Source organism: Acinonyx jubatus, chromosome B4, assembly GCF_027475565.1.
Source record: "Acinonyx jubatus isolate Ajub_Pintada_27869175 chromosome B4, VMU_Ajub_asm_v1.0, whole genome shotgun sequence".
In the NCBI taxonomy this organism is placed as follows: domain Eukaryota; kingdom Metazoa; phylum Chordata; class Mammalia; order Carnivora; family Felidae; genus Acinonyx; species Acinonyx jubatus.
In genome coordinates, this window is record NC_069387.1 from 43233694 (window position 1) to 43253500 (window position 19807).

General features: G+C 39.1%; 1 protein-coding gene across 3 annotated transcripts; it reads right to left on the reverse strand.

Annotated features, from left to right (window-relative positions):
• Positions 1–253: 253 nt before the first annotated feature.
• On the reverse strand, positions 254–18968 carry CLEC2A (C-type lectin domain family 2 member A). Of its 3 annotated transcripts, none has more exons than XM_027052748.2 (5): positions 18280–18968; positions 8286–8360; positions 4202–4371; positions 2179–2282; positions 254–447 (listed from the first exon to the last, which is right to left on the reverse strand). In XM_027052748.2, the coding sequence occupies exons 1-5, from the start codon at positions 18332–18334 to the stop codon at positions 339–341; spliced, it is 513 nt and encodes a 170-aa protein (XP_026908549.1). In that variant the 5' UTR covers positions 18335–18968; the 3' UTR covers positions 254–338. The 3 variants fall into 3 exon arrangements, with proteins under 3 accessions (XP_026908549.1, XP_026908551.1, XP_026908550.1); XM_027052750.2 differs by lacking the exon at positions 18280–18968 and adding an exon at positions 15904–17975; XM_027052749.2 differs by lacking the exon at positions 8286–8360.
• Positions 18969–19807: the final 839 nt, after the last annotated feature.

A 19807-nucleotide genomic window follows, 5' to 3' on the forward strand; every position in this document is an offset into this window, starting at 1 on the left:
CTAGGCCTTTCCTTTATCTCTGAAGTGTGATAGTCATTTGTGGGTTTGGGTTTTGGCTTCGTCCAGCAAAACGGAAGATGGCAGAAAGGATTACTCAAGACTCAATGCAAATCAAAAGAGGTGACAGGAAGACTAAGGGAAGTCTCCCGGAGCTGCTCTCAAGCTCCCATATTTATTAAGCATGCATTCAGGGAAACAATGTGCAATACATCAGTGGGCTACGTGCCAGAACGAACATATCAAAAATGTGTTCTGCTTTGCAATGCATTCCCTATAATCTCCTAATCCACGGAATAGCCATTAGATGTACCACAGCCATTTTTCAGTTCTTTACTCTATTAAAACTTAGGTTTGCTGCAAATCCACTTGATATCAATAAATCCCCTGGAACTACGGACTCCGTCAGCATTCAGAAATGCAAAGGAACCATTCCCACTAATTTCAAACCTGAAAAGGAATAATTACAATTAGTTTGGGAACCACTGATAGCTGTAATCAAAAATCAAATTAAGATTCCAGTGATCCGGGACATTTTAGACAAAACATTCAGCTCTGTACTCACCCATCACTATATGCTGTACAAAAATATCTGCTACATTAAAGGAATAGAAGACTGAAGGTAGATACTTAATTATTATGATTATTAGTATAAACTGTAACCTTATTTAAGATAATAAGTAGAAAGGCAGATATACATATAGATATAGATAGACATGGATAAGCCGTAGATGTAGATATAAGTCTATATCTACCTACATTTATCTATCTGTATCTATATCATTTATATATCTATATCTATATCATCTATATCTATATCCATATCTATATCTATCTGTATTTATCTATCTATATCTATTTCTATCCATCTATCAGGAGAGACTGTGTTCGCTAAATCCAAAGATCTCTAGAAGTTTTTTTTAAAGCATTTTCTTGGCATGTTTTTAGCTGATGTTCCTTTTTGAAGGTAAGGAATAAGTTTTATATTCATTTGATGCGTTTGACACATACTGAGATAGAACCCAAAGAGACTAATTGCAATCGTTTCTATTAATTTGCTCTGCTGATGATCGATTTTTCCATTTTCTGTAGTAAGTGTAATTTGTCACATCTCACATATTTTAGTATTTGTTTAATTCATTCCATTGTTTATCTAGAACTTAATGAAATGCTAAGGCAGGAGTACATGGCTACAAGAGAAGAGTCACACAGCCCTTGTTTCCAGGGGCAATAGTACATAAGTGAGAAAGCAGCATTCACTCGATAATGGTTACCCAACTAAATAATATTGTTTATGATGGGCATATGGAAAGTTAAAGACAACTATGTGATCACTAATTCTTTAAAACAAAGAGATCTTGTATAAATACAATTAGTTCTCAAAAGGTGCAAGTGATACCTGTGGTTTGGTTTAGAATTTGCAAACGAGCTGGGGCACCTGGGTGGCTCAGTCGGTTGAGCATCTCGCTTCAGCGCAGGTCATGATCTCACGGTTCGTGAGTTCAAGCCCCGCGTCGGGCTCTGTGCTGACAGCTCAGAGCCTGGAGCCTGTTTCAGATTCTGTGTCTCCCTCTCTCTGACCCTCCCCCGTTCATGCTCTGTCTCTCTCTGTCTCAAAAATAAATAAACGTTAAAAAAAAATAGAATTTGCAAATGAGTTGAATTTGCATTATCAAGAGAAGTGTTTATTAGCAAGACTCTGGCAATACAAGTAAAATAAAATAAAATAACAAAAAAATTCACTGTGTCATTTATTTATTTATTTACTTTTTAATGTTTATTTATTTTTCAGATAGAGAGAGATAGAAAATGAGCAGGGGAGGAGCAGAGAGAGAAGGAGACACAGAATCCTTAGCAGGCTCCCAGCTCTGACCTGTCAGCACAGAGCCCAACGGGAGGCTCAAACCACAAACCATGAGATCATGACCCGAGCCAAAGTTGGACGTTTAGCTAATGAGCCACCAGGCCCCCCTCACTGTGTGTCATTTAACAAGGCGGAAGAGATATGGATTGTTCTAAGGTATGTTTCATTGTGAAAGGGCACATGTTACAGGGTGGACACTAACGAAGGCAGTTGCACGTAACAAATAGAAAGATTTCTTTGTAATAATACAACTTAAAATGATCTAAATTTGTATACAACACCGCCATAAAACCTTTCCTACTAAATTGGAAACTCACCAAGGATTGAATATGGTGCCATTGGTCCACTTCCAAGACTCTCCTTGTTTTCTGTTCAATCCGATCCAGTGCATAGAAGTTCCTGCGTGCTTCCTCAAAAAATCCTTTCACGAAAAGTCAGGGCATTATCTGCTGCTGAATATTTTCGAGCATATTGCTGAACATGCTTCTCACCCCCACTATCCCATCTTTCATGATTGGCCTCCTAATCTACATGCCCTCCTGCTTCTATAGCAACAGGTAGGGATATTGAGGTTAGTTTTATCAGCAAGATTTTCACTTTGCTCTTGTACTTCCTAAATGTTTGTAAGCAATAGAGTGACTTCCACCAAGTCATTGAAATCTTCTGAGCTACACTCTCTTGGGTCATCTTTAGGGGTGATTTCTATTTCTCATTATTGAAGAGGAAAACATATTTTTTAATTCCTTTCTTTCAAGTTTGAATGCATAGACCACCAGTACGTTTTAGCTCCAGAGTGAATGACAAAGACCATAAACTGATATGATGCTATGTCTGTTTGGATAACAAAATTGGGAGGTGAGCACTTTCTGTAGGAACCGGCACAGAATGTTCTGTAAGGATGACAGAGAACTAATGCTTCTATTTTGTTTTGTCCACAGGTCCTTTCTCAAAAACTAGAGGAGGGATTTCAGGGGGAAAGAGTTTAATGGAGAGTATAAGTACTGTTAAAATGGGAAAACTCAGTCATAAACATAAACACAGTTGATCCTTGAACAACAGCACCATGCACTTGAGAATCCAAGTGTAACTCTTTTTTCAATTTTATTTTTTTATGTATGTATTTGTTTAATTTTAGAGATAGAGCATGAGCAGGGGAGGGCCAGAGGGAGAGAGAGAAAGAGAGAGAATCTTAAGCAGGCTCTATGTTCAGCACAGAGCCCAATGCATGGCTTGATCTCATGACCCTGGGATCATGACCTGAGCTGAAATCAAGAGACTGTTGCTCAACCGACTGAGCCACCCAGGCACCCCCAAGTATAACTCTTGATTCCCCCCAAACTTAACTGCTAATGGCCTACCTTTGACAGAAAGTCTTGCTGCTAGTGGAAACAACTGACACATTTCGTATGTTATATATATTATGTAATTTTTTTAATACAAACTAAAGAAAGGAACTGTTTTCTAAAAAATCATAAGGAAGAGAAAATACACTTTCAGTGCCCTACTGTAATGACTGAAAATAATTTGCATGTAAGTGGACCTGTATAGTTCAAACCTGTGTTGTTCAAGGGTCAACTATCCTTTGAGTAGATACCAGAACGAGAATATTATTGCTATTGTATGCTTTCTCACATAATCAGAAATCAGACAAACTTCTGGATGAATATGATTTATTGCAACAAAATATATTGAGTGATGGATTTAGTTTCTCTTCTCTTGGCTCCTTGGTATTGGACCACAAACCCATTAGTCAACTTTCTTTATAAACAAACCCTTTCCCTCACTCGGTGCTCCTGTAGCTCAAGTTTCCCTTCCTTTGCCCTCTTTCACTTCTATTCATTGTCTCATTTTCTTCAAACTATGCTATTTCCTTCAGATCCTTATCCTCAATTCCAAGAGCCATATCTTTTTTATTTGTTTTAATTTTTCCAGGCTATTCTTGGCAGAATCAAAATGTAAAAGTATTAAAACAATCTATTTGATAATCTAAAAACATTAAATAAAGACATTTAGCTATATAAACAATATGCATTGTGATTAAGGACCTAGCATTGACTAGCTAATTTGTGTGGGTTCAAATCCCAGTTGACCAAGTTATGGCTCTGTGACAAAGGCTATGTTACACAACAGCTCTGTGCCTCACTTTCTTCATCTTTAAAATAGGGGTACGTACGTATTTACTTCATAGACCAGGATTGAAGATCGCATGAGTTTTTATAGTTATGGTGCTTAGAACACTGTCTGGTATATATCATCATAGAGTATTCACTTTTATCATTTTAATTCTCTCTTAGTAACACTTAAGCACTGAAACGATTGAGAAATTTCTCCTTTTCTTACCATATCCTCTTGTGTATCAATATGAGCAAGTTCTGATCCCTGTGAACTGCAGAATCTTTTGCTGGCTGTCCAATTTTTGGTATCACTGGAAAAATAGAAACACTTTTTTCTTAATCCAATCCATTCGTCCTCACATGCCATAGTTTGGGAACGCTTTGAAAGTTTTGTTGCTACAAAAAAGAAAGAAAGAAAGAAAGAAAGAAAGAAAGAATCAAAAAATAAGTTAAAGAGAGTTTCTATTCATTCTGATGAATCAGTTTCACTTTTACCCCCACAGTTTGCAGTCTCTAAAATTAAATTCACTCATGGAATGATGGATGAATTCAGTCCTTGCTGTCTGTAAAGAAAACCATTCAAGGGTTGAGCAGTCCATAGTTCATCTGATTTCCCTGGCTTCTACTCTGAAGAATGGAACTACCAGCCTCTCATAGTCTATATTGACGTCCTCCCAAAATAATGCACAAAATTTAGCACTTGACAGAGACCTAGAGACACGAATACCATTTTGGTCTCACGGACCAGGGTAATAAAGGAAGGCTTGTCTTCCCTTACAGAAATGAATGGTCCTAGACATAAAAGGACATCCAAGACAGGGAAGTAAAACTCACCATAAATGACAACAAATCACTGACATATGAGTTAGTAAAAATTTTTTCTCCTTCACCAATATTCAGTGCCAAAGAAGCTGGAATAATGGTGAATTTATTTCTGTACAGAATGTTTTGAGAATTTTATGTTTCAAGGTTTCAGGTAAGTGATGAGTAATCAGAAAAGGATAAAGTCCCTGCCCTCCAAATGTTTGAATAAGTTAATGTAACTGGCAAAGAACCAAGTAAATGTTTAAATGTCAGGCCAAATCCAAAGCCTTCTCTCCTCACTTTGCCATGAATTTTTTTTTTGTTTTGTTTTGGTAATACTTAGAGGCAGATTCAGGCTACCACAGATAGGTAATGAAATATATTGTGTTTTAATTTTTTTAAATAATCAATTAATGAATGAATGTAAAGACTTCTTATAAAAACACTTCTCTATAAATATATTAACTGTCAGATAATTAAATACCAGTAACATTGCATTCCCAGGACTCTAATAGTGACAGAAAGCTATACAAAAAAAGAATGTCAGTACTCTTGTGACTGACAAAGAAAACAAGAATAAAGAGTGCTAAGTGTTACTGTTTTTTTTATGTTTTTATTTTAGAGAGAGAGAAAGTGTGAGCAGGGGAGAGGGACAGAGGGAGACAGAGAGAAACTTAAGCAGGCCCCACAATCAGCAGAGTCCAATGCAGGGCTTGATCCCATGACCCTGGGATCATGACCTCAGACAAAATCAAGAGTTGAATGCCCAACAAACTGAGCCAACCAGATGCCCCAAGGGTGCTAAGTGTTACTTTAACTTAAGTCCTAAATTAAGTGCTGTATTAAGCAAAGCATACAATGGAAAATCAAGTTCTGACACTATTAAGTCACTGCTCAGGAATTTAAAAGTCTACCTTTGACTTATTTTCACAAAATGAACCAACAGTGTCCAGAAGAAAATTGTGAAAATCTTCATTTTCACAAAGCTACTCCAACAGAGAAAATCTTGCAACAAATCACTTGTGCCATTATGACGTTTTTTTTTTTACATCATAAATGTTTCCTAGAACAACTGTTAGTAATATAACTTAATCTTGATCCAAAAGAAATCAGAGCAAAGAAATATTGAAGTTCTAAAGACAATATTGCCTGGTGGTTAAAATATCAGGAATTAGAACCAGACAGACAAGAGTCTCCATTCTGGCTCTGCAATTTGTCATTTGTGAGAGGCAGCTTATTCACTCTGGCTTCTATTTCTGTGCCTGTAAATGGATTTCATAATTATACTTATGTCATGGCCTTGTGAGAATTAAATAAAAATAATAAGTATAGTGTATGTAATATTGGTTCTTTTTTAAACAAAAAATTTTGAGAGAGAGAAAGAATGAGTGGGGAAGGGGCAGAGAGAGAGGAAGAGAGAGGATCCCAAGCATGGACCACAATGTCAGTGCAGAACCCAATGCAGAGCTCAAACTCATGAAACTGTGAGATCATGACCTGAGCAGAAACCAAAAAGTCAGACGTTCATCTGACTGAGCCACCCAGGTGTCACTAATATTGGTTCTTTAACTTGCACAAAGTACTCTCAGTTAAAAAACATGACTATTATGAGGACTTTAAGAGACAAAACAGGTGAACAGAAGGGAAGGGAAATGAAAATAATATAAAAACAGGGAGGGGGACAAAACAGAAGAGACTCATAAATATGGAGAACAAACTGAGGGCTGCTGGAGGGGTTGTGGGAGGCGGGATGGGCTAAATGGGTAAGGGGCACTGAGGAATCTACTCCTGAAATCACGGTTGCACTATATGCTAACTAATTTGGATGTAAATTTAAAAAAATAAAAAACAAACAAACAAACATTGGAAAAAAAACATGACTATTGGTGTTGTTATCTGGTGGTCATTTGAAAATTTATAATTATCTTACTCAAAGACTAAGAACTAGGGGCGCCTGGGTGGCTCAGTCGGTTGGGCGTCCAACTTCGGCTCAGGTCATGATCTGGCGGTCTGTGAGTTCGAGCCCTTCTCGGGCTCTGGGCTGATGGCTCAGAGCCTGGAGCCTGCTTCCGATTCTGTGTCTCCCTCTCTCTCTGCCCCTCCCCCGTTCATGCTCTGTCTCTCTCTGTCTCAAAAATAAATAAAACGTTAAAAAAAAAAAAAGACTAAGAACTATAATTCAAGACGATGACTGTATTTTGAGATTAAGATGACTGTATTGTGATATTTAGAATATTTAGTTTTTTTTTGTTTTTTCTTAAGTGATCTCTACACCCAACATGGAGCTCAAATTCATAACCCTGAGATTAAGAGTCCCATGCTCTATTGACTGAGCCAGCCAGGTGACCCTATTTAATTTTTTTTAATTCACTTTTTTAGCTAAGGTATAGTCATATATTAGTTTCAGGTGTACAACATAGTGATCTGACAGTTTTATACATTAGAAAATGCTCAGTGTGAAAAATGCAGTTATCATTGGTCACCTTCCAAGTTATTATGATATTCTTCACTATATTCCCTATGCTGTACTTTTAATCTGCATGATTATTTATTTTATAACTAAGAAGTCTGTACCTCTTAATACCCTTCATCTATTTTGCTCATTCCTCAAACTCCCTCCATCTGGCAAGCAACCACTAGGCTGTTCTCTGTATTTTTTGAGTTTGTGTCTGTTTTTGTTTGCTTATTTTATTTTTTAGATTCTGCATATAAGTGAAATAATACGGTATTTGTCTTTCTCTGGCCTCCTTCACTTCTCATAATACCCTCTAAGTCCATCCTTCTCGTCATCATGGGGAGATTTCATTCTTTTTATGGCTGAATAATATCCCATTATGTATATACGCCACGTCTTCTTTATTTATTCACTTACAAATGATATATCCAATAAGGATTTAATATCCAAAATATAGGAATAACTCATAACACCAAAAAAAGCCAAATAATCCAATTTAAAAATAAACAGGGGACCTAAATAGACATTTTTTCCAGGGAAGATGTGCAGATGGCTAACTGACATGTGACAAAATGCTCAACATCACTAATCATCAGGGAAATGTAAATCAAAACCACAATGGAATATCACCTCTCCTAATCAGAATGGGTAGCACGAAGAAAAGATTCAACAGTATTTTTTTTAAGTTTCTTTATTTTGAGAGGAGGGGAGAGGGAGAGAGAGAGAGATGGAAAGAGAGAATCCCAAACAGGCTCCAGGCTGTCAAAGCCGAGCCTGGTGTGGGGCTCAGTCTCATGACCATGAGATCATGACCTGAGCCCAAACCAAGAGTCGGATGCTTAGCTAACTGAGCCACCCAAGTGCCCCAAGAGCATTTTTGAGAAAGGCAAGGAATGTGGTAAAACCTGCCAAACTGGTAGGAATCTGAGGACTTGTCTCTACAAGACCTTTTTATTACTCCAGGACTGAGAAATCCAAGATTAAGTCTGAGATATGTTTGGCCCTACTGTGCATGGAGAAGCATAGACAATTTATGAGCTAAGCTACTCACCTAGTATGGCAATGGTCAGTATGAGCGAGAGATACATACAAAGGTGTAACATCCAGCCTTTTTTCAATTTGTGAACTGCAAAACAAATAAATGTCTATTGTAAAATGTCCAGAGAAACCTAGCCTGAATATTTATTTTCGTTTATCCCTCTTTATAATAATCAATTTAAAAACTCTCATTAAAAGCATCTACATCTTAAAGTAATAAAGGATACAATGACCTTATGAAGTGCAAAGAAGAGAAGTACCAATGACCGCTGTAGCTGTTCAGATGGGGCATCAGCAGTGGAGAGATCACTTAGACTTGGTGGAAGGAGGGAGGAAATGCAAGGTTATTTCAAAAGGTAGAAATAGTGTGAATGGTGGATGGTAATCAAGAAAGTCCAAGGTTCAACAAAAGGGCTATGATCAGACAAGTGGCTATAAAAGACAACATAAATCAACAAAATCAAAGATAGGGGAGAAAGGAAAGTCATAGGATCATATGACAGTAGAAAAATTAAGATAAATGTTTTTATTTATTCTGTAAGCAGTAGGGAGAAATTTAATGCATTTAAGCAAGGAAATGTCAAGATAAAAGCAGTAATTTGTGGTGAGCAGAATGAATTAGAGAGGCGACTTGGCATTCATGGAAATGTTAAGAGATTAAAACAAACAGTAATACTTTTAGTAGTGATCTTCTCTGACACTTACTTAGCAAATGTAGAAACAATCTGGAAAGAATGTTTTTCACTCACATGCATTTAAATATCAGGAAAAAGGATTTGGAGAGTCAGGAAGATCCTGGCAGAAGTGGGAGAGCCACAGGCTCCTCTCATTTCACAAGCACAACTAGAAAACTGTCAAATTAGGGGCGCCTGGGTGGCTCAGTCGGTTAAGTGGCCGACTTTGGCTCAGGTCATGATCTCACGGTCCGTGAGTTCGAGCCCCGCGTCGGGCTCTGTGCTGACAGCTCAGAGCCTGGAGCCTGTTTCAGATTCTGTGTCTTCCTCTCTCTGACCCTCCCCCATTCATGCTCTGTTTCTCTCTGTCTCAAAAATAAATAAACGTTAAAAAAAATTAAAAAAAAAAGTTTAAAAAAGAAAACTGTCAAATTGTCCTAAATACCTTAGAAGTTGACCTGAAGACTGACAAAACAAACTCCACAAGTAAAGCGAGAGAAGAGGCCACATTGAAGAAGGTGGGAAGACATGTTTTAAGGGAGAAATAGATGGAGGGTGCTATGGAGGGGAGGGGGTACTGGTCACAGGAAAGGGAGGGAGAGAGAGGGGAGCACATAGGAGAATGCACAAGGAGAACATCTCTCCAAAGACATTGGCTTGGAAAATGAGAGGGGCTGAATTTCATCAGTTCTTGCAACCAGTGGGGCTTAAAGCCTGGGTTTTTACAGGTCGGGAGGCTTGGTGGGAATAGAGCCTTGAGGGCACTGCGCTGCTCCTGGAGACAAGGCAGGCAGACAATCTGGAGGAAGACAATGTTGAAACTGTGATTGCAAGAATGCCGGGGCACACAAAGGGGAGATTATTTACACTCTCAGAACTCATTACTGAGAGTCAACATTCATAGGAACAAAGATGCTGGTGTGTGCCCCTCCCCACACCCCCAGCCCCTCAGCATAAAGACAGAGCCATCTGCAAGAAACAATGCAATGCCAACGTTGTCCGCCTGACTTATTTACATCAAGTCCCACACCCCTGAACTCTGGCAGGACTGCCCTTCCTAGTCATGCTTGCATCAGTCCCAGGGCACTGGTCCCCTCCTATAGAAGATGAGCACAAATGCCTGCCCAGACCACACCTCCTGACCAGAGAGTTCTGCAGGGCCTCCGTTCTGGTGCGGGTGGTGACAGGTCTCATTTCACAGCAGACTAGAGCACACATAGTTAAAACTCAACACATTCAGGCCAGGGACCAAACACTGCCCACAGTAGGCAAGGAGAGCCCCTGCAAAACACAACAGCAGAGCACATGCGGCACAAACCAGGGATCCTCCCTGAAGCATCAGGCCCTGGACATTACATGACTCCTTCTTCATAAAGCCACTACTTTGAGGAGCAGGAGACATGACTGGCTTTTCGAACACAAAGAAGAAAGCAGAGACTTAGACAAAATGCCAAATGAAAGAACAAGGTAAGGCCACTGCCAGACATCTAAGTGAAACAGATATAAGTAACATGCTTGATACAGGATTTAAAGCAACAACTATAACAATATTCAACTGGATTTGAGAAGAAAAAAAAAAAGGAAGACATCAGTAGGACCCTTGCCACAGAAATCAAAGAGTCAAAAAAGTATCAGAGATGAAGAGTGCAATACGCAAGATTGGACACAGGCTTGATTCAATGAACAGCAGGCTGGAAGAAGCAGAGGACTGAATTAGTGACCCAGAAGACAAAATAATGGAAAATAATGAAGTTGAACAATAGCGAGAAAGAGAATTATGGAAAATGAGAATAGACTTAGGCAACTCAGTGACTCCATCAAAAGTAATATCATTTGTATTATAGGAGTCCCAGAGAAGAGAGAACAGATGGCATAAAACTTATTTGAAGAGATAACAGCTAAAAACTTCCTTAATCTGGGGAAGGAAACAGACATCAAGATCTAGGAGGCACAGAGAAATCCCATCAAAACTAACAAAAGCAGGCCAACAACAAAGCCCATTGTAATTAAACTTGCAAAATACAGGGTAAAGAAAAAATCTTAAAAGCACCAAGACAAAAGAAGTCCTTAACTTACAAGGGAAGAACCTTAAGGCTAGATTCAGATCTCTCCAGGAGAAACTTGGAAGCCAGAAAGGAAGGACATGATACGTTCCACATGCTGACTAGGAAAAATCTGCAGCCAAGAATACTCTATCCAGCAAGGCTATCATTTGGAATAGGAGAGATAAGGATTTCCCAGATACACAAAAACTAAAGGAGTTCAAGACCACAAACCAGCCCTGCAAGAAATACTAAAGCGGACTCTTTAAATGCAAAGGAGAGACCAACAGTGACAAAAGAAAGGATCAGAAAAAATCTCTAGAAACAATTACAAAACAAGTAATAAAATGGCAATAAATACATATCTATCAACAATTATTTTGAATGTAAGTAGACTAAATGCTTCCAAAATATATAAAGAACTTATATAACTCAACCTCCCCTCCAAAAAAACCCCTAATAATCCATTTTAAAAATGGACAGAAGACATGAATAGACAATTTCCCAAAGAAGACGTCCAGATGGCAAACGGACACATGAAAAGATGCTCAACATCACTGATCCCCAGGGGAATGCAAATCAAAACTGCAATGAGATATCACCTCACTCTGTCAGAACGTGCTAAAATGAATAACACAGGAAACCGCAGGTGTTGGTGAGGATGCAGAAGACGGGGACCCTTCTTACGGGGCTGGCGGGAATGCAAGCTGGCACAGCCACTCTGGAAAACAGTGGCATAAAAAGAATGAAAGCTATTTATTTATTTATTTTATTTGTATTAAAAAAATTTTTTTTACATTTATTTATTTTTGAGAGACAGAGAGAGCCAGAGCACACGTGGGGGCGGGGCAGAGAGAGAAGGGGACACAGAATCGGCAGCAGTCTCCAGGCTCGGAGGTTTCACCCACTGAGCCACCCAGGCACCCCTCGGCTGGGCTTTTCAACAAAAAGATTAATAAGGGAAAAACAAGGTACTGACCCATCACATGGGAGAAGCCAAAACGAAGAGGAAATCCAAGGGGATTTTAGAAAGCCAGCCTACTTAGCATCTTCCACAATGACCAATACTTTTGGAGAGAAGTAACAGCAGAAGGAAAAGCAGGTTTAGTCTTCTTCCAAAGGTGGCACTCTGTGGGAAGCTAATGGAGTACGGTTTGCTTTCCAGGGGCTAATAAGAATTGGTGTAGTGAAAGCAGAATTTATATCTTTAGGTGGAAAAGGTGGAGTAGGGTGAGTTTCTCCCGTGTTCATTGCTTCCTGATTGCTTTCGGTGCAGAATATTTTTTATGTCAAAGAGACATATTTGGGGATACGCATTCTGGTTTCCTTCAGTTTCATGATCACAGTAAAAGGGGAAAGGTGTCTTTTTAAAAAACTGCTTATTTATTTATTTCTGAGAGAAAGAGAGAGAAAGAGCACAAGTGGAGGATGAGCAGCGACAGAGAGAGAAAATCCCAAGCGCGTTCCGTGCTGCCAGCGAGGGCCGGAAGCGGGGCTCGATCTCACGCACCGTGAGACCACGACCTGAGCCGAATTTAAGAGTTGGTTGCTCAACCCAGGTACACAGGTGCCCTTTCCACATTTACTTTAATTATTTCTTTTTTCACGTTTCGTTTTGGCATTTTCTCTCTCCCCCAAATCTATTGATCCTCTGTTATCTAAGTTGATAAACGCATGGGTATTTCACTTTGTTAGGACTGCCCTAATGGGGCACCACAGACTGGGTGGCTTAAACAACAGATATTTATTGTGTCTCATTTCTGGAGGCTGGAAGTCTGAAACTAAGGTGTTGGTGGGGTTGGTTCTTTGTGGGGGCTATAAGGAAAGGATCTGTTCTAGGCTTTTTTTTTTTTTTTTTTTTTTTTGGCTTATAGTTATCACTATGTTGATAGGGCATTATCCCTGTATGTGAGTCTATCTCCAAATTTCCCCTTTTAATAAGGACATCAGTCATAATGGATTGGGGTCCACCCCCACTGACTTCATTTTAATTTAATAAAGACTCGATCTCCAAATGAGATCACAGTCTGAGATACTGGGGGTTTGGACACCAACCTATGAGTTTGTGGGGGGCAGAATTCAACCTGTAACAACTGATGAATCATTTTCAAAATATTTCATTAAATTTTCATATTTATGGTTTTTAAATGTTTATTTATTTGTGAGAGAGAGATAGAGAGAGCAGGGGATGGGGTAGAGAGGGAGGGAGAGAGAGAATCCCAGGCAGCTCGGTGCTGTCTGTGTAGAGTCTGACTGTGGGCTTGAGCCCACGAACTGTAAGATCATGACCTGAGCTGAAATCAAGAGTCAGATGCTTAACTGCCTGAGCCATCCAGGCACCCCCTAATACCAATTTTAATTTTGTGTTTGGCTCTCTCTCTTTTGTTATTTTTAACCTTTATTCATGTTTTTTTTTTTAATTTTTGTTTTTTTTCAACGTTTTTTATTTATTTTTGGGACAGAGAGAGACAGAGCATGAACGGGGGAGGGGCAGAGAGAGAGGGAGACACAGAATCGGAAACAGGCTCCAGGCTCAGAGCCATCAGCCCAGAGCCGGACGCGGGGCTCGAACTCCCAGACGGCGAGATCGTGACCTGGCTGAAGTCGGACGCTTAACTGACTGCGCCACCCAGGCGCCCCTACCTTTATTCATGTTTTTGAGAGACAGAGGCAGTGAAAGTAGGGGAAGAACAGAGAGAGAAGGAGACACAGAATCTGAAGGAGGCTCTAGGCTCTGAGTTGTCAGCACAGAGCCCAACATGGGGCTCAAACCTACAAACAGTGAGATCATGACCTGAGCCGAATGGATGCTTAACCAACTGAGCCATCCAGGCACCGCATAATTCTGTGTTTGGCTTTCTTTAATTTATCCTCCATTTCATCTCTCTCTCTCTCTCTCTGTGTCTCTCTCTCTCTCCATCTCTCTTTCCTTCTCAGATCCTCCTTCTCTTACTTTCTTGAGTTGGCATTTCTACTTGCATTTCATATCGCTCTGCTTTTCTTTTGTATTTTCCATTTCGTTTTCTTTTCTACTGTGTTTTAGACTAATTCATTCTTAATGGCATCAATTCTACAGATTAACTCTACAAAATGTCCTTTATTTCAAATATATTTCCATACTTAATATTTCCACTTGGTTTTCCTAATCTTGTTGAGTGTTTTTATTATGTTTTAATTCTCATAATAACTCTTCGATTTTTCTTCTTGGAATATTCTAGGAATTATTGCGTTTTAGAGGGGTTACCTTTTTCAGGTCCCCAGCTACTTTACATGTTCTCCAGGCATCAGTGACCTCATATAGTATCATGACTGAAGGCCAATGTTTTAATTTGAGGAGACCTCATGACCTTGGAGTGCAAGACTGTGAGTTATAAACACAACAGACTACTGTCGGCAGCCCCTTTCTGTTTCTACCTCACAGGAAAGCTTCTCTGGTCCAGAATTCAACCTTAAAGGCTATGAAAAAAGCAGTACTTGGACAAGGCCATCTTTTTACATTATAATCCCAATCCATGGGGTTTGTGAGGAGAGGAAATAGAAGAATTAATATAATAAGGTTCCTGGCTAGCTTGCAAGCGTACTATTTTAAAATGCAATCTAGGGGCGCCTGGGTGGCTCAGTCGGTCAAGCGTCCGACTTCGGCTCAGGTCATGATCTCACGGTCTGTGAGTTCGAGCCCCGCGTCAGGCTCTGGGCTGACAGCTCGGAGCCTGGAGCCTATTTCCGATTCTGTGTCTCCCTCTCTCTCTGACCTTCCCCTGTTCATGCTCTGTTTCTCTCTGTCTCACAAATAAATAAACATTAAAAAAAAAATTAAAAAAATAAATAAAATGCAATCTAACCAAATTATAAACATATACATTCCAGACACCAGATATCCAAAATATAGGAAGCAAACACTGACAGAATTTTCAAAATGATTCTGAATTTTAGATCGCTGGACATCAGTGTTACAAAAAAAATAAATAAATAAAATGTAATACATTTGGCCAAATAAATCAGTCAGCTTTGTATGGTCACAGATCTGTTTAACGAGGGTAAAGAGGAGAAAGATTCCTATCGCTGCACGATGGAAAGAGTTAAGATATGAAGGATTCTGATGAGGTTAGTGGAAGAAGATGAGGACAGCAAACTGCAGAAATCTCGTCCAGGTATGGACATGCAAGAATGAGGGAAAACAAAACTTCGGCTGTTAATTCATATTAACAATGAATTATGTTTCAATGTATGTTTTCTCTGAATTCAGAGTCTAGCCAATTACATATTAACAGTCGTTTTGTTAGCTTCACATGGCCGTTGGGAGAGCATCCCTTCTACATGTGCCATATCTATGTTAAAGAACACTAACTAGAAGATAATCAGGGATATGAAGGTAGCATGGGAGAGTGCTTAAGATTTCAGTGTATTGCTTCATCCATCTGTGTGTAAGGCCAAATATGCATAAGTGTGTATATATACGCAGAGTTACCTTTTCCTAAGCACTGAATACTTATCGGGCAATGAACCAGATACTCTTCACGGAAAACCTGACTCATTCCTCATAACAACGTCCGTGAGACAAGATGAATTATCCTTATTTTATAAATGCAGACACTGATGCTCAGAGAGATTAATGATTTCATCCGAGGTCATTGCAGTACTATAAAAAATCACTTATTTGTACTTAGTGGTTTCGGTCCTCTGGCTTTTTAATTGTTCTTGTGTCCTACGTCTTTTTGTATTTTTCTTGTTTGATTTTGTTTCCTGTGAATTCATTTCGGGAGACGCGTCGCAATCATTTTAAAATTTTTACATCTGAAAATTTGCCCAAACATCTGCTAGACTGAGTGAAAAACCTGAATGAAAACCCCTTTATGCACGTGAAGAAGTTGCACTATTCTCTTTACGAAGCTGCTGTCGCTGATGAGAAACTTACCATCCAGAGGAGGATTTTCGGTTTCTTAGGGTTCATCCGGTTTGCGTGTTTTCCTTCTCTTTGAAGGCTTCCAAGATTTCCTCTTTGTACTTGATGTTTTGAAATTCAGTAGCAGTTATCAAATTACCAAAAACATCCTTTTAATCTTTCTGCTCATCACTGTGCATGCTTTTTCCAATTTGAGGAGCATAGGTTTCTTCTCTTATGATACTTTTTCTTCTGCTACTGCTAAAAATAACCCCGTCCCTTTACACTTCACTCTTTCTGGGACTCCTCTGTATACCACGCCCCTAAACTTTCTACTTATCACTTACATTTATTGTGCTATTTTTCTTTTTTAATGCTTATTTTTGAGAGAGAGAGAGAGAGAGAGACAAAGTGTGAGCGGGGGAGGGGCAGAGAGAGAGGGAGACGCAGAATCTGAAGCAAGTTCCAGGCTCTGGGTTGTCAGCACAGTGACCTGAAACTCACTAACCTTGAGATCATGACCTGAGCCGAAGTCGGACGCTTGACCAGCTAAGCCATCCACGTGTCCCACTATTTTTCTTTCTCTCTTTTTTATTAAATTTATTTTGAGAGAGAGGGCGGGTGGGGAATCCCAAGCAGACTCTACAGGGTCCGTGCAGAGCCCAACTCGGAGCTCCAACTCAGGAACCGTGAGACATGACCTGAGCCGTAATCAAGTTAATCTGACGATTAACTGACTGAGCCACCCAGGTGCCTCTGTTTTGTTAGTTTTCAATGATATCAAAGGGAATTATTCAGTGTCATAAGGACACAAATTCTATCTGATAAGAAAAATTAGTCATTCTGTTAGCAATCCATTCTTGAACAAATTCCTTAGTGGATGAGACAATGGCAATCCGCAGATATCTGCTTCCACCCTTAAAAAAATAACTGAGGAAAGTTCAGAGGCAGGGGAAAGACAGAGATTTGGGAAATCAACATAAGGGACTTCTAGAAAGCCCTGTGGAGATCTAAGGCTAGTTTATACATGTGAGCGGTGTGTGTGTGCATGAGTGTGCATGAATGCTAAGAGTGATAAGGCTCAGGGCTTGCATTTGGGAGATACAGCAGCGTGAGGCTACAAAAAAGAAAATATGTTCAAGGCAAGTTTTGGATTTCTGCTTTTGCTTCCTTCCTTCTGGCCTTCGGACAATTATTACATTTTCTGGTGCTCAAGAAATCACCCAGGCCTCCCGAGTGTGCGTGATGAGTGCTCAAAAGCCATGCTGAAAAGAAAAGACTGAATTTATTTTATTGCGGTAAAAAACAAAATAAAATTTAGCCTTTGACCTGCTTTTAAGTGAATAATACATTGCATTTGCTAAAGACACTTCTAATTAAAATTGCTCAGAATTGAAACAGACCGCTTTGCAAGATAGAGATGTTATTGCTACAAGTATTCTGGCGTAGAAATTTCTGCTAGAAATGTTGTAGCTAGAAATGTCACACGAAGTGAGAAGTTTTATTAAGTGACTACTGAAGTCTCCTCCACTTTTAAGATTACTAGATTTGTTTATTAAGAGACTCGCTGGATAGCTGCTATCGGAATTCATACCGGTAAACTGCAGAAATGATTTGTTTCTCTTCACTGTCTTTTTCATGAAGTTTTGAAAGGTTTCCTATTCCGATCATGTAGTTTGGCAAAAACGGCTCACTCATGTTGTCTAACAGAAACCCTATCAATTGTCGCCAACGGTGGCGTTTTGTTTCGTTTCATTGTGCCTCATTGTCATTTGTTAGTTTGCCTGTTTGCATTTCAATCCAGTTAAAATTAGCATAATTTTTAGGCTCAGTCAATCCTTACACTTCAAAAGCCCTTTTCAGCCCTAATAAGTATCTTCAAGCCATCTTCCAGATTTTCTCAACTTTTATCCAGATGATGTTGGGGAAACGATAAAGACACTGGACACTGAATGATTCTGAAAATCCACCTGACCCAAGTGCAAACATTTAGAAATATCTTCACTCACTTTAGCAAGACATCAGCTACTTCAATCCATCCGTGGTCTGTGCTAGTTGAGAGAGTGAATGCAATCTCCGTTACAGGATTGGGCAAAACTGTGGCAAATAACTTTTCTCTGTTGGAGGAGTACATTTAAAAAAAAAACAAACCCTTTTTATTGGCATATAATGCACACACCATAAAATTCACCCCAAATATTTTCATTGTCACGAGCTTATGCTCACTCTCTTACAGATATAAAACGCCACACGTTCTCCCCAATCTTGCATTACTTTACAGAGCTGCTTCCTCTTACCTCATAAACTTGAGTTTTCCTCCTTTAGGAAAGAGTTCGGCATTTTTAGACTGTCCTATATTTTGTTTTTTATTGATTTTCCCTCCATTTTCCGTCACCCAAGGAAACTCACTTTTCCTGCATATCCGGTTACCATGCCTCGCATCACGCAGCTCTGGGGTGATCATGGCATCTGTGATGGATCCAGATCAACAGGAGAGAACTAGAAGGCTACCTCCATACATCGCTAACAAAGAAAAAGAATCAGCAGGCTTTTACGTCCAACTGTAGTGGAAAGATTGGCACTGCTCATTTGAACCAAGGAGAAGTGGTATGAGTAAACTGTCAAACCAGTTCAGACCAGAGATAAAAATAGATTCATTAGGATAAGTGGGTGGTTGACTCATCCATAATAAGCGAAGGAGTGTCATGAAATTGGCAAAATATTTTTGTCCTTAAAGAATAAAGATATCCTATGTGGCATATTGAGTGGAACACATGGAAAATAATATCCATCGCCTTGTAGCACTCTATATTTCTTTCTTGGAATTATCTCATTTCTCATCTTTATAGAAAGCCAAATCATTAATAGTAATTACCTACACACACACATTATTCCGTCTATATGGGTTCAAATGCAGTTATTACTTGTGTGACATTTAGAAAGCTATTTAAACTCCGATGCTCAGTTCTCCCTTCTGTAAAATTGAGAGCAAAATTCTACTTACCTGTAGGAATGTTACAGTGATCAAATGAGGTTATACATGGAGAATGCTTACGATAATCATTGCCTGGCATTATGCCTGGCATTTTTCTTTCTTTCTTTTTCTTTCTTTCTTTTTTCTTTCTTTCTTCTTTCTTTCTTTCTTTCTTTCTTTCTTTCTTTCTTTCTCTTCCTTCCCCTTTCTTTCCTTTTTCTTTCTTTCTTTCTTTCTTTCTTTCTTTCTTTCTTTCCTTTCTTTCTTTCTCTCTCTCTTTATCATTTATCATCTATTTCTATCTATCTATCCATTATCTATCTATCTATCCATTATCTATCTATCTATCTATCATCTATTTCTATCTACCCATCCATCCACACACACACACACACACACACACACACACACACACATTCTGGTACGTGTATCACTTTAAAACCTACTTAAGAATTATAGCATATGTATGAACTAAAATAGAACTATATATTCCTTGAAGATTTTGTGTATGAAGCTGTATTATGTTTTTAAAAATTTATACCTTGAAGTCATTCACTGGTTGGAGCACTGATCCACTTACTGGTGAGAGTCAGTATGTTTCTCTGGATTTGTTATAAATTTGCCCAATTATGACAACCAAAATGTGTGCCTGGCTCAGCTCTCTGTGCAGAGCCATTCCTGTGTTCATTCCTGTAAGATTAAGAAGCTTATCTACAGACCCTAGCAGACATCCCCTCAGTTTTATTTAATCACGCTGGAGGCTTGAATACCTTCAGCATGGTTGGTCCATGCCTTCTGGACTTTTGGAAAGAGCCATTTTTGGCATCATGAAGACCTGATTCTAATCTTGGGTCCAGAATTTGCTAGTTGTTTTGACTACTGGAAAGTTACACGAACTCCCTTCATTGGCTTCCTTTATAGGTCTTGTGGAAACACATACTTTCCTCATTTTGCTTGGAAGGC